Raw genomic sequence first — 13,639 nt, forward strand, 5'->3', positions numbered from 1 at the left:
TGATCAGCCGGGTTGGGGGGCTTCCTACTCCCCCCCCTTGTCGATTAGCCATCCCCTTTTCCAGCTCCTCACCCGGTTCCCACGCAGCTGTATCTCCCCCAGGCGGTGCCCCCCCCCCCGCCCATCCCCTCCCATACCTGCTCCCCCCTCTCCCCAGCAGCAGCAACCCAGTAATTCCCCCCTCCCCCCCCCGCTAGATCCCCCGCTAGCGTAATTACTCCCCCCATGTTGCTCCCAGAAGTCAGCAAACTCTGGCCGACCTCGGCTTCCCCCCGTGACCTCGGCTCGCACCGTGCGACGCCCCCGCCTTCCTGCTTCTCTATTCCCGCCATGGTTATCATAGCGCGGGAACCAAGCCCGCGCTTCTCCCTTGGCCCCGCCCCCAATGGCCAATGCCCCATCTCCTCCACCTCCCCTCCTCCCCCCATCACCACCTGTGGAAGAGAGAAAAGTTACCACATCGCAGGATTAGTGCATAAAACTCCTCTTTCTCCCCTTTTTAACCCCCCTCTTCGCCCCCCACATTTGCCCCACCACTTTGTTCAAACGTTCTTTTTAATAACCCGCTCATTCCAGTTTTTCTTCCACAATACAAGTCCACGCTTCATCCGCCGTCTCAAAGTAGTGGTGCCTCCCTCGATATGTGACCCACAGTCTTGCCGGTTGCAGCATTCCAAATTTTATCTTCTTTTTATGAAGCACCGCCTTGGCCCGATTAAAGCTCGCCTTCCTTCTCGCCACCTCCGCACTCCAGTCTTGATAAACGCGGATCACCGCGTTCTCCCATTTACTGCTCCGGGTTTTCTTTGCCCATCCAAGGACCATTTCTCTATCCTTAAAACGGAGGAATCTCACCACTATGGCTCTGGGAATTTCTCCTGCTCTCGGTCCTCGCGCCATCACTCGGTATGCTCCCTCCACCTCCAACGGACCCGCCGGGGCCTCCGCTCCCATTAACGAGTGCAGCATCGTGCTCACATATGCCCCGACGTCCGCTCCCTCCGCACCTTCAGGAAGACCAAGAATCCTCAGGTTGTTCCTCCTTGCGTTGTTCTCCAGTGCCTCCAACCTTTCCACACATCGTTTCTGATGTGCCTCATGCATCTCCGTCTTCACCACCAGGCCCTGTATGTCGTCCTCATTCTCGGCTGCCTTTGCCTTCACGACCCGAAGCTCCCGCTCCTGGGTCTTTTGTACCTCCTTTAGCCCTTCGATCGCCTGTAGTATCGGGGCCAACAGCTCTTTCTTCATTTCCTTTTTGAGCTCTTCCACACAGCATTTCAAGAACTCTTGTTGTTCAGGGCCCCATGTTAAACTGCCACCTTCCGACACCATCTTGGTTTTTGCTTGCCTTCCTTGCCGCTGTTCTAAAGGATCCACTGCAATCCGGCCACTTTCTCCTCCTTTTTTCATCTGTATCCAGGGGGGATTCCCTTCTGGTTTACCGCACAGTGTTTTTAGCCGTCAAAATTGCCGTTGGGGCTCCTATCAAGAGCCCAAAAGTCCGTTTCACCGGGAGCTGCCGAAACGTGCGACTCAGCTGGTCATCGCCGCACCCGGAAGTCGTCGAATATTTGTAATTGTGAGAGATTTTAATCTGCATATCGATTGGGCACATCCAATTAGCCACAATGTCATAGATGAGGAATTTCTGGAGTGCACATGGCATGGTTTTCTGGACCAATATGTTGAAGAACCAACTAGAGAACAGCCATCCTAAACTGGGTATTGTATAATGATAAAGTAATAATTGGCAATCTAGCTGTGCGCGACTCCTCGGGGATGAGACCATAATATGATGGAATTTGTCATTAAGATGGAGTGATTCAGTTGATTCTGAGACAAGGATCTTGAATCCTAATAAAGGTATGAGGCATGAGTTGGCTATGATAGATTGGGAAACATTACTTAAAGGGATGACGTTTGATAGACAAACAAGGACCGCATGGGTGAACTGCAACAATTGTTTATTCCTGTTTGACATAAAAGTAAAATGGGAAAGGTATCCAAATCATGGCTTACAAGGGAAATTAGAGATAGTATTAGATCCAAGGAAGGAGCATACGAATTGGCCAGGAAAAACAACAAACCTGAAGATTGGGAGAAGTTTAGAATTCAGCAAAGGAGGACAATGGGATTGATTAAGAAGGGGAAAATAGAGTACAAGAGTAAGCTTGTGGGGAACATAAAAACTGACTGTAAAAGTTTATATAATAATAATAATCTTTTATTATTGTCACAAGTAGGCTTACATTAACACTGCAATGAAGTTACTGTGAAAATCTCCTAGTCGCCTCACTCCCGTGCCTGTTCGGGTACATTGAAGAAGGATTCAGAATGCCCAATTCACTTAACAGCATGTCTTTTGGAGAAGGATTCAGAATGTCCAATTCATTTAACAGCACGTCTTTTGGGACTTGTGGGAGGAAACCGGAGCACCCGGAGGAACCCCACGCAGATACTGAAAGAACGTGCAGACTCTGCACACACAGTGACCCAAGCTGGGAATCAAACCTGGGACCCTGGTGTTGTAAAGCAACAGTGCCAACCACTGTGCTACCACTTGTATGTATGTGAAGAGAAAAATATTGGTGAAGACAAATGTAGGTGTCTTATAGTCTTATTTTCTTGTAGTGAAATTTATAATGGGGAACAAGAGGTGGCTGACCAACTAAATACATACTTTGGCTCTGTCTTCACAAAAGAGGACACAAATAACATACCAGAAATGTTGGGGAACACAGGGTTTAGTGAGAGGGAGGAATTCACGGAGATCAGTATTAGTAGAGAAATGTTATTGGAAAATTGATGGGATTGAACGTTGATAAATCCCCTGGTCTGATACTCTACATCCCAGAGTACTTAAAGAAGTGGCCCTAGAAATAGGCGATCCATAGGTGGTCATCTTCCAATATTCTAGAGACTCTGGAACCGTTCCTACAGATTGGAGAGTAGTTAATGTAACCCCACTATTGAAAAAGGGAGGTAAAGGAAAAACAGGACATTATAGAGCAGTAAGCCTGACAACAGTCGTGGGGAACGTTCTAGAATCCATTATCAAAGGTTTTAATAGCACAGCATTTGGAAAACAGTGGCAGGAGCAGTCAGAATCAGCATGGATTTATGAAAGGGAAATCATGCTTGACAAATCTACTACAATTCTACAAGAATGTAACAAGTAGGGTTGATGAGGGGGAGCCAGTGGACTTGGTTTATTTGTACTTTCAGAAGGCTTTTGACAAAGTCCCACAATTAAAGTCCATGGGATTGGGGTCAATGTGTTGAGATGAACAGAAAACTGGTTGGCAGATAGGAAACAAAGAGTAGGAATAAACAGGTCTCTTTCCAAATGGCAGGCAGTGACTAGTGGGGTACTGCAGGGATCGGTGTTGGGACCCCAGCTATTAACATTATATCTTAATGATTTAGATGAGGGAACTAAATGTACTATCTCCAAATTTACAGATGACATAAAGCTGGGTGGGAGGGTGAGCTGTGAGGAGGATGCCGGGATTCTTCAGTGTGATTTGGACAATTTGAATGAGTGGGCAAATGAATGGCAGGTGCAATATAATTTGGATAAATGTGAGGTTATCCACTTTGGTAGTAAAAACAGGAATGCCATTATTTGAATGGCAATAAATTAGGAGAAGGGAATGTGCAACGAGACCTGGGTGTCCTTGTCCACCAGTCGCTGAAGGGAAGTATGCAGGTGCAGCAGGGAGTAAAGAAGGCAAATGGGATGTTGGCCTTCATAGTGAGAGGATTCAAGTACAGGAGCAGGAATGTCTTGCTGCAATTATATAGGGCCTTGGTGAGGCTACACCTAGAATATTGTGTGCAGTTTTGGTCTCCTTATCAAAGGAAAGATGTTCTTGCTATGGAGGGAATGCAGCAAAGGTTTACCAGATTGATTCCTGGGTTGGCTCGACTTATATATGAGGAGGTATTGAGTCGGTAAGGATTGTATAAGCTGGAATTCGGAAGAATGAGGGGGAATCTCATAGAAGCTTATCAAATTTTAACAGGACTAGACAGGGTAGATACAGGAAGGATGTTCCCAATGGTGGCAGTGTCCAGAACCAGGGGCGAAATTCTCCGTTATCGGTGGAAAGTCTGCCGATCGGTGCAAAAAACGGCGCAAATCCGACTTGCGTCACGTCGGAAAAATGGGTCGATAGTCTCCGGCCCGAAATGGGCTAGCAGCGACGTAACGGGATCCGCGCTTGCGCAGTGGTTCACGCCGTGCAGCGTCATACGCGCCGCAAGGCGTGACGGCTCATAACGCCGCGCTGCTCCCCCCCAGCCGACCGGAACACCCGACCGCAACACCCGACTGGATGGCTGGCCGCCGCTCAGCCCCGAGGTTCGAGTCACACGATGTGGATGCGCTCCTGGACGCGGTGGAGCAGTGGAGGGACACCCTGTATCCCGGGCACGGCCGCAGAGTTGCCCCACGCCACAGCCGGCGTCTGTGGAGGGAAGTGGCAGAGGCTGTCACCGCTGTGGCCCTGACACCTCGGACAGGCACCCAGTGCCACAAGAAGGTGAACGACCTCGTCAGAGCAGGCAGGGTGAGCCTCCCCCATATCCCCCCCTCCCCCATATCCCCACCTCCCCCATATCCCCACCTCCCCAAGTGAATCCAGCCCTAACCTTAATCTCTGCAACGCACGCGCAACCGATGGCGTGCATTCATATATCTGCCTAACAGTGTTGCCTTTTACCCCTGCCACCCCACCCCCCCCACAGGAGAAGCGCGCACACAACAATAGGGAGCATGTGAGGACTGGAGGAGGCCCCGCTGATGAGAGGCCACTGACCGAACACCAGGAAAGGGCCCTGGAACTGGCTGTTGGACCTGAGGACCGGGAGGTTGCTGAAGCAGAGGTCGGGGGCGTAGTAGCAAGTGAGCCACCGACAGCCCGTCCCCATATCTCCCCTCCCCGTATCACCTGATCACTGCCTGATGTCTAACCATGCATGCTTCATTGTGTATCGCAGGACCAAACGTCCAGGCACCCATCCCCGCAGATGCAGACCGCCCGCAGGGTGCCCCTCGGAGGCCACGGGAGACGGAGAGACCCGGACCCTCCGGCATGCGACGCCCGCAGGATGCCCCTTGGAGGCCACGGGAGACGGAGAGACCCGCACCCTCCAGCATGCGACGCCCGCAGGATGCCCCTCGGAGACCACGGGAGACGGAGAGACCCGCACCCTCCGGCATGCGACGCCCGCAGGATGCCCCTCGGAGACCACGGGAGACGGAGAGACCCGCACCCTCCAGCATGCGACGCCCGCAGGATGCCCCTCGCACACCACGGGAGACGGAGAGACCTGGAGCAACAGGGAGACGACACCCCCGTCACATGCGGGAGCGACCACCCAGCGATGAGGGGGGCAGCCACAGGCCCCCGTCACATCCGAGCCGGGACACCACTACCCGGGACACCACTACCCGGGACACCACTACCCAGGAAGACGAAATACCGGACAGTGACTCAGAGTGGATGGGTGGAGACGAACCCCCACCCCAAAGTGCCATGGACTCAGAGTGGGACGAAGAGCACGACACAACGCCACTGCTGTCACCAACACCCTCCACCATCGCAGAAACACTCACCTCGGTTGGGCACTTTAGTGATGAGGCGTCTGGTACACTCACTGGTGCGCACAACACAGCCGTCCCGGTACAGCAGGTGGAGGTAGGAGCAGCAGAGGGGCCGGGCGGTCGGAGGGCAGCCCAGCCCAAGCGAACATCTGCCGCCCAGATGGATCCCGGGTTCCTGGAGTTACCACACCCACACATCGATCCGATGCAACCACCGACCCGGAGACAAGCGAAGAGGGTGACGGGCGGCTTGCGGCGGCTGCGGTCGCAGGTGGAGGAGTCCACCCGCGTCCAGGAGCTGGAAGTGGTGCCGGTCATGCGTGCCACCCAGGCCGACACCGCACGGGTGGCGTCCGCGGTGGAGGCAATGGGTGCAACGGTGTCAGACACGGGGAACGGTTTGTGAGGCCGGGGGCTTTCCGTGCAGGCGGCGTCTGTGGCCCAGGAAATGGCTGCCCTCTCACAGGAGGCCATGAGCCAGTGCCAGCGCCAGATGGCAGAGGCGCTCAACGCCATAGCCCAGTCTCAGCAGGCCATGGCCCAGTCTCTGCAGGCCATGGCCCAGTCTCAGCAGGCCATCGCTGAGGGCATCGGCGCCAGTGGCCATGTGCGAGCCGGCGTCGCACTGTCACAGACAGGGTTTGCCAACCCCCTGGGCTCCATGGCTGCAAACCTGCAGACCCCTGTCGATACCAGCACGGGCCTCCAGGACTGGCAGCGCCAGATGTCGGGGGGGCGTCGGATGGCCAGTCCGTTCGCATCCCCCACCCATGTAAAGGCCTGGGGGCCATCGGGCACCCCGAGGGAGGAGGAGGTGGTGTGGCCCGTCCCGGCTCCCTCTGTAGGGGAGGTCCCGGTACACCGTGACACCTCGGACTCCCCCCCCCTTCCGTCCCAGATGCTTCGGGTGGGCAACGGGCAGGACAGGCTGGCAGCTCGCCATCCCAGTCGCCCGGGCCGCAGCCTGGCCCATCTAGGCCAGGACGCCCCAGGAAACGGCCGCCAAAGGGATCCAGTGTCAGAGGGCAGGAATCCCAGGAGTCCACCTCCAGTTCTGCTGTACCGTCTGGGGAACCACGTAGACGTAGTCAAAGGGCCCGTAAGGCCAAACAATTAGACACTGAGTAAGTTGGCACGGTTGCAGGGCACAGATGAGTTTTAGGGGCTAGGGCACGTGCATGAACTCGTTTGGTTATTAAAGTCGATGTTACACCTACAGAAGCTGCCTTTGTGCTCTGTCCAAAGTGTGCGGGGGTGTCACGTACGTTGAGCGCAAGTGTGTGTGTGAGGGGTGGTCTTACTTCAGCCCCAGGTGAGTCTGCCCCCTTCCCCCTGGACCGCCATCAACATCCCCCGGGCAGAGGACGGGACCGTGCAGTGTCACAGCCGCATGCAGGGATGGTCCGGGTGGATGGTGGTACTGTGGCCATGGGTCAGACATAGTCCAACGATGTAGAGCCAGGAGCTCACCGCAGGGCGGGTTGTCATCATCCTCCACGGCCTGCGATAGACACGCGTCTACCCGCAACTGTGTGAGCCCGGCCCGTTGTGCCGCAGGTGGATCGGCAATGGGGGAGGGGGGGGGGGTGCATGCGGGTGGGGAGGGGGGGGGGGGGGGGGGGAGGGTTCTGGGTGGGTGGATGGGTGGGGGGTGTGGGTGGTCGGCTGTTGCCATGGTGTGCGGTCTGTGGCCATACTACCCGATTTCCACGCCCATCTAGTCAGTGAAGCGGGCGGCTATCAGTCTGTCCCGTGCCCGCTGGGCCAGCCGGTAACGGTGGACAGCCACCCGCCTGTGTCTACCCAGTCTGCCCTGACCATTACCCCCATCCCCCTCATCTGGGGAGGACTGCGCCTCTTCCTGCTGCTCCTCCACTCCGCCCTCCTCTGCCTGCGGCACATCGCCCCTCTGTTGGGCTATGTTGTGCAGGACTCAGCACACCACAATGAAGCGGCCGACCCTATCTGACCGATACTGGAGGGCGCCCCCAGAGAGGTCCAGGCACCTGAAACGCATCTTCAGCACGCCAAAGCACCTCTCTATCACTCCACTTGTCGCTACATGGGCATCATTGTAGCGGTTCTCCGCCTCATTGCGTGGCCTCCGTACAGGCGTCATCAGCCACGATCGCAATGGGTAGCCCCTGTCGCCCAGCAACCAGCCCCTCAGCCGGGGATGGCGTCCCTCGTACATGCCGGGGATGGATGACCGCGACAACACGAATGAGTCGTGTACACTGCCTGGGTGACGGGCGCAGACGTGCAGGATCATCATGCGGTGGTCGCAGACCACATGTACGTTCATCGAATAGGTCCCCTTCCTATTAGTGAACATGGCCCTGTTATCTGCAGGTGGCCGCACGGCGACGTGCATCCCATCGATCGCGCCCTGGACCATGGGGAACCCGGCCACGGCAGAGAAGCCCACGGCCCGGGCATCTTGGCTGGCCCGGTCCACGGGGAAGCGGATGTAGCGGTGCGCCATGGCATATAGGGCATCTGTCACTGCCCGGATGCACCGGTGCACCGATGTCTGCGATATACCGGACAGGTCCCCACTCGGTGCCTGGAATGACCCCGTTGCATAAACGTTCAGGGCCACCGTAACCTTGACGGACACGGGGAGAGGGTGTCCCCCGCCAGTGCCACGCGGTGACAGGTGTGCCAGCAGGTGGCAGATGTGTGCCACGGTTTCCCGGCTCATCCGGAGTCTCCTCCTGCATTCCCGGTCCGTGAGGTCCTGGTATGACTGCCTGGGCCGGTACACACGGGGCGCCCTCGGGTACCTCCGTTGCCGTGGGGCTGCGACGTCCTCCTTCCCCTCCTTGTCCTGTCGGTCGGGTGTCCCTCCAGCCTGGGCGGCTGCCGCCTGCCCCTCTGCAGCAGCCTGCGCCGCCTCTCTGGCACGCTCCTCCTCCTCCAGGGCAACATAGACATGAGCGGCTGCCGCCACGGCGGCCAACATCGCTGGATGATCTGAAAACATGACGCCCTGGTGGGGGGAGGGGAACGACGATATGTCATCATTGCCCATATCCCCTCCTCCCCCCAGCCAGGTGGCATGGACCGCATGGGTCCAACTGTTGGAGGCTGGCACCTGGCCAGGTGGACCAACTCACTTGCCCTCCCATCCTCCTCCCCAGCAGGGACCCCCCCCAACCTCCACCCCGGCACGGACACCCCCCCCCCCCATCTCCCTCCCCGGCACGGACCCCCCCCCCCCCCACAACCTCCACCCCGGCATGGACCCCCTGCCCCCAACCTCCACCCCAGCACGGACACCCCCCCCCATCCCCCTCCCCGGCACGGACCCCCCCCCCCAACCTCCACCCCGGCACGGACCCCCCCCAACCTCCATTCCGGCACGGACCCCCCCCCCAACCTCCATTCCGGCACGGACCCCCCCCCCCCCCAACCTCCACCCCGGCACGGACCCCCCCCCCCATCCCCCTCCCCGGCACGGACCCCCCCCCCCAACCTCCACCCCGGCACAGACCCCCATCCCCCCATCCCCCTCCCCGGCACAGACCCCCCCCCCCAACCTCCACCCCGGCACGGACCCCCCCCCCCCCCAACCTCCACCCCGGCACGGACAACCCCTCCCCGGCACGGACCCCCCCCAACCTCCACCCCGGCACGGACCCCCCTCCCCATCCCCCTCCCCGGCACAGACCCCCCCCCCCAACCTACAACCCGGCACGGACACCCCCATCCCCCTCCCCGGCACGGACCCCCCCCCAAACTCCACCCCGGCACGGACAACCCCATCCCCCTCCCCGGCACGGACCCACCCCCCAACCTCCACCCCGGCACGGACCCCCCCCCCCCACCCCCCTCCCCGGCACGGACCCCCCCCCCCCCCAACCTCCACCCCGGCACGGACACCCCCATCCCCCAACCTCCACCCCGGCACGGACACCCCCATCCCCCTCCCCGGCACGGACCCCCCCCCCCCCCCCCCCAACCTCCACCACGGCACGGACACCCCCATCCCCCTCCCCGGCACGGACCCCCCCCCCCCAACCTCCATCCCGGCACGGAACCCCCCCCCCAACCTCCACCCCGGCACGGACCCCCCCCCCCATCCCCCTCCCCAGCACAGACCCCCCCCCCCCCAACCTCCACCCCGGCACGGACCCCCATCCCACTCCCCGGCACAGACCCCCCCCCAACCTCCACCCCGGCACGGAACCCCCCCCCCCCCAACCTCCACCCCGGCACGGACCCCCCCCCCATCCCCCTCCCCGGCACGGACCCCCTCCAGGCACTCCCCCGGAGCCCAGCCTACTCTAACCACCCCCCCCCGCCGCACACACACACAACCCGAGACACACCTCTCCTCACGCATTCAGACTGCGGCCACGCCATCGCCTGCCCAGAGCCAACCCCCCAGGCCGTCACTCACCTCCACGCTGGTCGGCGTGAACCTGGAGCACAGGGTCACGCCGATGAAAAGGTGGTTTAATTTACGTCGACGGGACTTCGGCCCATCCGGAAGGGAGAATATCGGCAGGCCGAAAATCGGCTGCCTTGCGCAGACCCGTGACATTCTCCGCGGCAGCGGCGCCATTAACGCCCCGCCGACTTTTCTCCCTTCGGAGACTTCGGCAACCGGCGGGGGCGGGATTCACGGCGGCCAACGGCCATTCTCCGACCCTCTGGGGGGTCGGAGAATGACGCCCCAGGGGTCACAGTCTGAGGATACTGGGTAGACCATTTTGGACAGAGATAATGAGACATTTCTTCACCCAGAGAGTGGTCGGCCTGTGGAATTCTCTACCACAGAAAGTAGTTGAGGCCAAAAACACTAATTTTTCAAAGAGTTAGATATAGCATTTGGGGTGAGGGGATCAAAGGATAGGGGGAGGCAGGATCAAGCTGTTGAGTTGTATGATCAGCCATGAAAATAATGAATGGCAGAGCAGGCTTGAAGGACCAAATGGCCTCCTTATGCCCCTATTTTCTATGTCAGCATCAACCATCTAGACAGAAAAATGTCCAACAAAATCCCTCCATTGTGTTCTAAGGAATTGTGAAACATGATGAATAAATTGCACCTTCACAATGTTTTTATCTCATCTTGATATAGAGCAAAACAAACACTTGATTTTAATGTATGCAAAACAAAATTACCTGAACAAATACCAGTCAATTTTCATACCATTATAAGCAATTTGATGATATCTGCAATAAGAGTGAGCATATTCGGAGAGAAAAGTTACATACATACCTCCAAAACAACACAGAGCTTCCCTTTAGCTAGTGGCATCAGCAAATGAGTCAGATGAGCGAAACACTCAGGGGTGGCACGCATTTCACCCTAGAAGATGACAGAGTAATCATTTAATCATACTGATAATGTTCCTGTGGCCAGTGCACGTGGACATTTTTAAGAAACCTAATGGAACAATTTTTTAGTTTCACGGTGGAAAGAAGTTCTCTTTGAATGTTGTTTCACCTTTCATAAATTGTTCATATATAGCTATGTAGCAATTTTAAAGTAAAACTCCTATTGAATTGCATCTGACTTGAACTATTGTACATTTTTTCGTAGAGACTTTGTTTTGAAACAAATGGTTGTCTTCACTTCGGCCGACAGTTGCTTCACATAGATAGTGCCGAGTGCGAGTAAGGAAAAACAACATTATTTAGCTTTATATACAATTAATCAGTAATGTAAAAAGGAAATCAGAATTAATCAGTATGGCCACATGCATAAAGCTTCATCTTGATAAAATTGTCTATCTGGGGGATGGATGATATACAGTCTCAATTAAAAATAAACAAACCTCAGGATCTCCAATTGCAGCATCAAATCCAGCTGAAACTAGAACCAATTCAGGATTAAACTGCAATGACAATGTGTAAAGAAATTTATTAACACTATATCAAAACAAAGAGATTGACAAGTATTAACACAGTCAAGTGTAATACAAATTACCTCATAGGCCATGGGAAGCAAAATGTAGAAGAAAGCTGCTAGATAGTCAGCATTTTCCATTCCAATCTATCAGTCACAAACACAAATACATATTTTTAATTAAATTGAGGAATGCATGTAAAGATCCAAAATCCTTGAAGCAGGGCACCAACACAGTTGGAAAAAAGGAAAACAAATCATGCACAACTGGATGAAACTAGGTTTTAGAAATTTAAATTGCATATGATCAGAAATTAATATCTGAATGACAACACTTTTTAAAACCATAATCAAGTCCAGAGGAGCAGAATTTCTCATAATGACTTACAATGAAGAACCAACTCTTGACGATATTACCTGCTCCAAGCTCTGCTGACAAAGGCACCATCTTCGTTATACTGTCACGGACACTAGGTCAAATTATCTGGATGCTAAGAAAATTACCAGGAAGAATACAGAAGATAGGAAGAGATCACAAGGCAAGTTAAAGGAATGGGCAGATACAGTTCAATGCAGAGGAATGTGAACTAGCTTGTTTTCGGAAGAGAAATATGAAAAGGATATACTTAATGGCAAGATTCTTAATAAAGCGGAGGAAACAAATACATCCAGGGGTGCATATACTTTTTTCTTGCAATGTGGATGACATGGGTAAGGAATTTATTGCCTACCCCTAAACTGTTTGAGTAGACAAAATAATTGGGCAGCACGTTCGCACAGTGGTTAGCACTGTTGCTTCATCGTGCCAGGGACCCGGCTTGGGTCACCGTCTGTGCAGAGTCTGCACGTTCTCCCAGTGTTCTGCATGGGTTTCCTTCGGGTGCTCCGGTTTCCTCCCACAAGTCCCAAAAGAAGCGATTGTTAGGTGAATTGGACATTCTGAATTCTCCCTCTGTGTATCCGAACAGGCGCCGGAGTGTGATGACTAGGGGATTTTCACAGGAACTTTGTTGCAATGTTAATGTAAGCCTACCTGTGACACTAGTAAAGACCATTATTATGAAATAACAGCTATGTAGGACTAGACTGAAGTCACATGTTAGCTGGGCCTGGCAGTGTCCCTTCCTTGAAAGATGTTCGTGAACCGCCCACAACCTACAAGTTACCATGCTCTTGTGGGATTGAATTTATGACCATGGTTTACTTAACCAGTATCTTAACCATTAGAACAAGTGATGCTGAATTTCCATAGAATCCTTACAGTGCAGAAGGAGGCCATTGAGCCCATTGAGTCAGCACTCACGTTCTGAAAGAACACTCCACCCAGGCTCACACCCCCATCTTATCCCCTTAACACCACCTAACATGCACATTTTTGGACACAAAGCGGCAATTTAGTGTGGCCAATCCACCTAACCTTTTTATAAAATAAATTTAGAGTACCCAATTCATTTTTCCCAATTCATTTTTTCCAATAAAGGGGCAATTTAGCATGACCAATCCACCTACCCTGCACATCTTGAGTTGTGGGGGTGAAACCCACACAAACATGCGGAGAATGTGCAAACTCCACACGGATAGTGACCCAGAGCTGGGATCGAACCTGGGACCTCGGCGTTGTGAGACAGCAGTGCTAACCACTGCGCCACCGTGCTCCAATCCACCTAACCTGCACATCTTTGTATTTTTTAATAACTTGTATTGATAGAGCACCTTTAACATAGAAGAAAAAACTCCAAGTCACTTCACAGAAGTGCAACCAGAGATAAAGTGACATCAAATCAAATGACATATTAGAATGAATGACTATTAGAGGAGGAGAGGTTCAAAAAGGGATTTCCAGATCTTAGGGTCAAGAGATCTAGATGTGGTTGTCAATGGTGGGGTGAAGTGGTGGTGATGCAGTAGAGGCCAGAGTTTGAGAAACGCAGAGTTTTCAGAATGTGGAGTTGGAGAACATTACAGACAGGGAAGAGATAGGTCATGAGGGGATCTGAACTACGGCATTTGTGAACTAGTCCATGCAGGTCAGAGAGCACCAAGTTGGTGGGTGATCATTCATTGAGGGTTAAAATATGGGTTGTAAATGTTTGGATGTATTTTCTGAAGTGTGGAGAATGGGAGACCACTCAGATGCACATTAAAATGGTTAAGTATCAAGATCACAG

At 54.4% G+C, this 13,639-nt stretch overlaps 1 protein-coding gene across 8 annotated transcripts in view; it reads right to left on the minus strand.

Annotated features, from left to right (window-relative positions):
• hdac10 (histone deacetylase 10) overlaps positions 1-13,639 on the minus strand; it is an 81,888-nt gene that overhangs the window by 39,223 nt on the left and 29,026 nt on the right. For 7 of the 8 annotated variants that reach the window (XM_072471413.1, XM_072471418.1, XM_072471415.1 and 4 more), the window contains 3 exons: positions 11,553-11,618; positions 11,401-11,460; positions 10,842-10,931 (listed from right to left, as the gene is read on the minus strand). In XM_072471413.1, coding sequence (XP_072327514.1) covers positions 10,842-10,931; positions 11,401-11,460; positions 11,553-11,618 — 216 coding nt within the window. The remainder of the gene's footprint in view (positions 1-10,841; positions 10,932-11,400; positions 11,461-11,552; positions 11,619-13,639) is intronic. The other variant, XM_072471417.1, reaches the window with a different exon arrangement.

The sequence above is a fragment of the Scyliorhinus torazame genome, chromosome 13 (assembly GCF_047496885.1).
Source record: "Scyliorhinus torazame isolate Kashiwa2021f chromosome 13, sScyTor2.1, whole genome shotgun sequence".
NCBI classification, from domain to species: domain Eukaryota; kingdom Metazoa; phylum Chordata; class Chondrichthyes; order Carcharhiniformes; family Scyliorhinidae; genus Scyliorhinus; species Scyliorhinus torazame.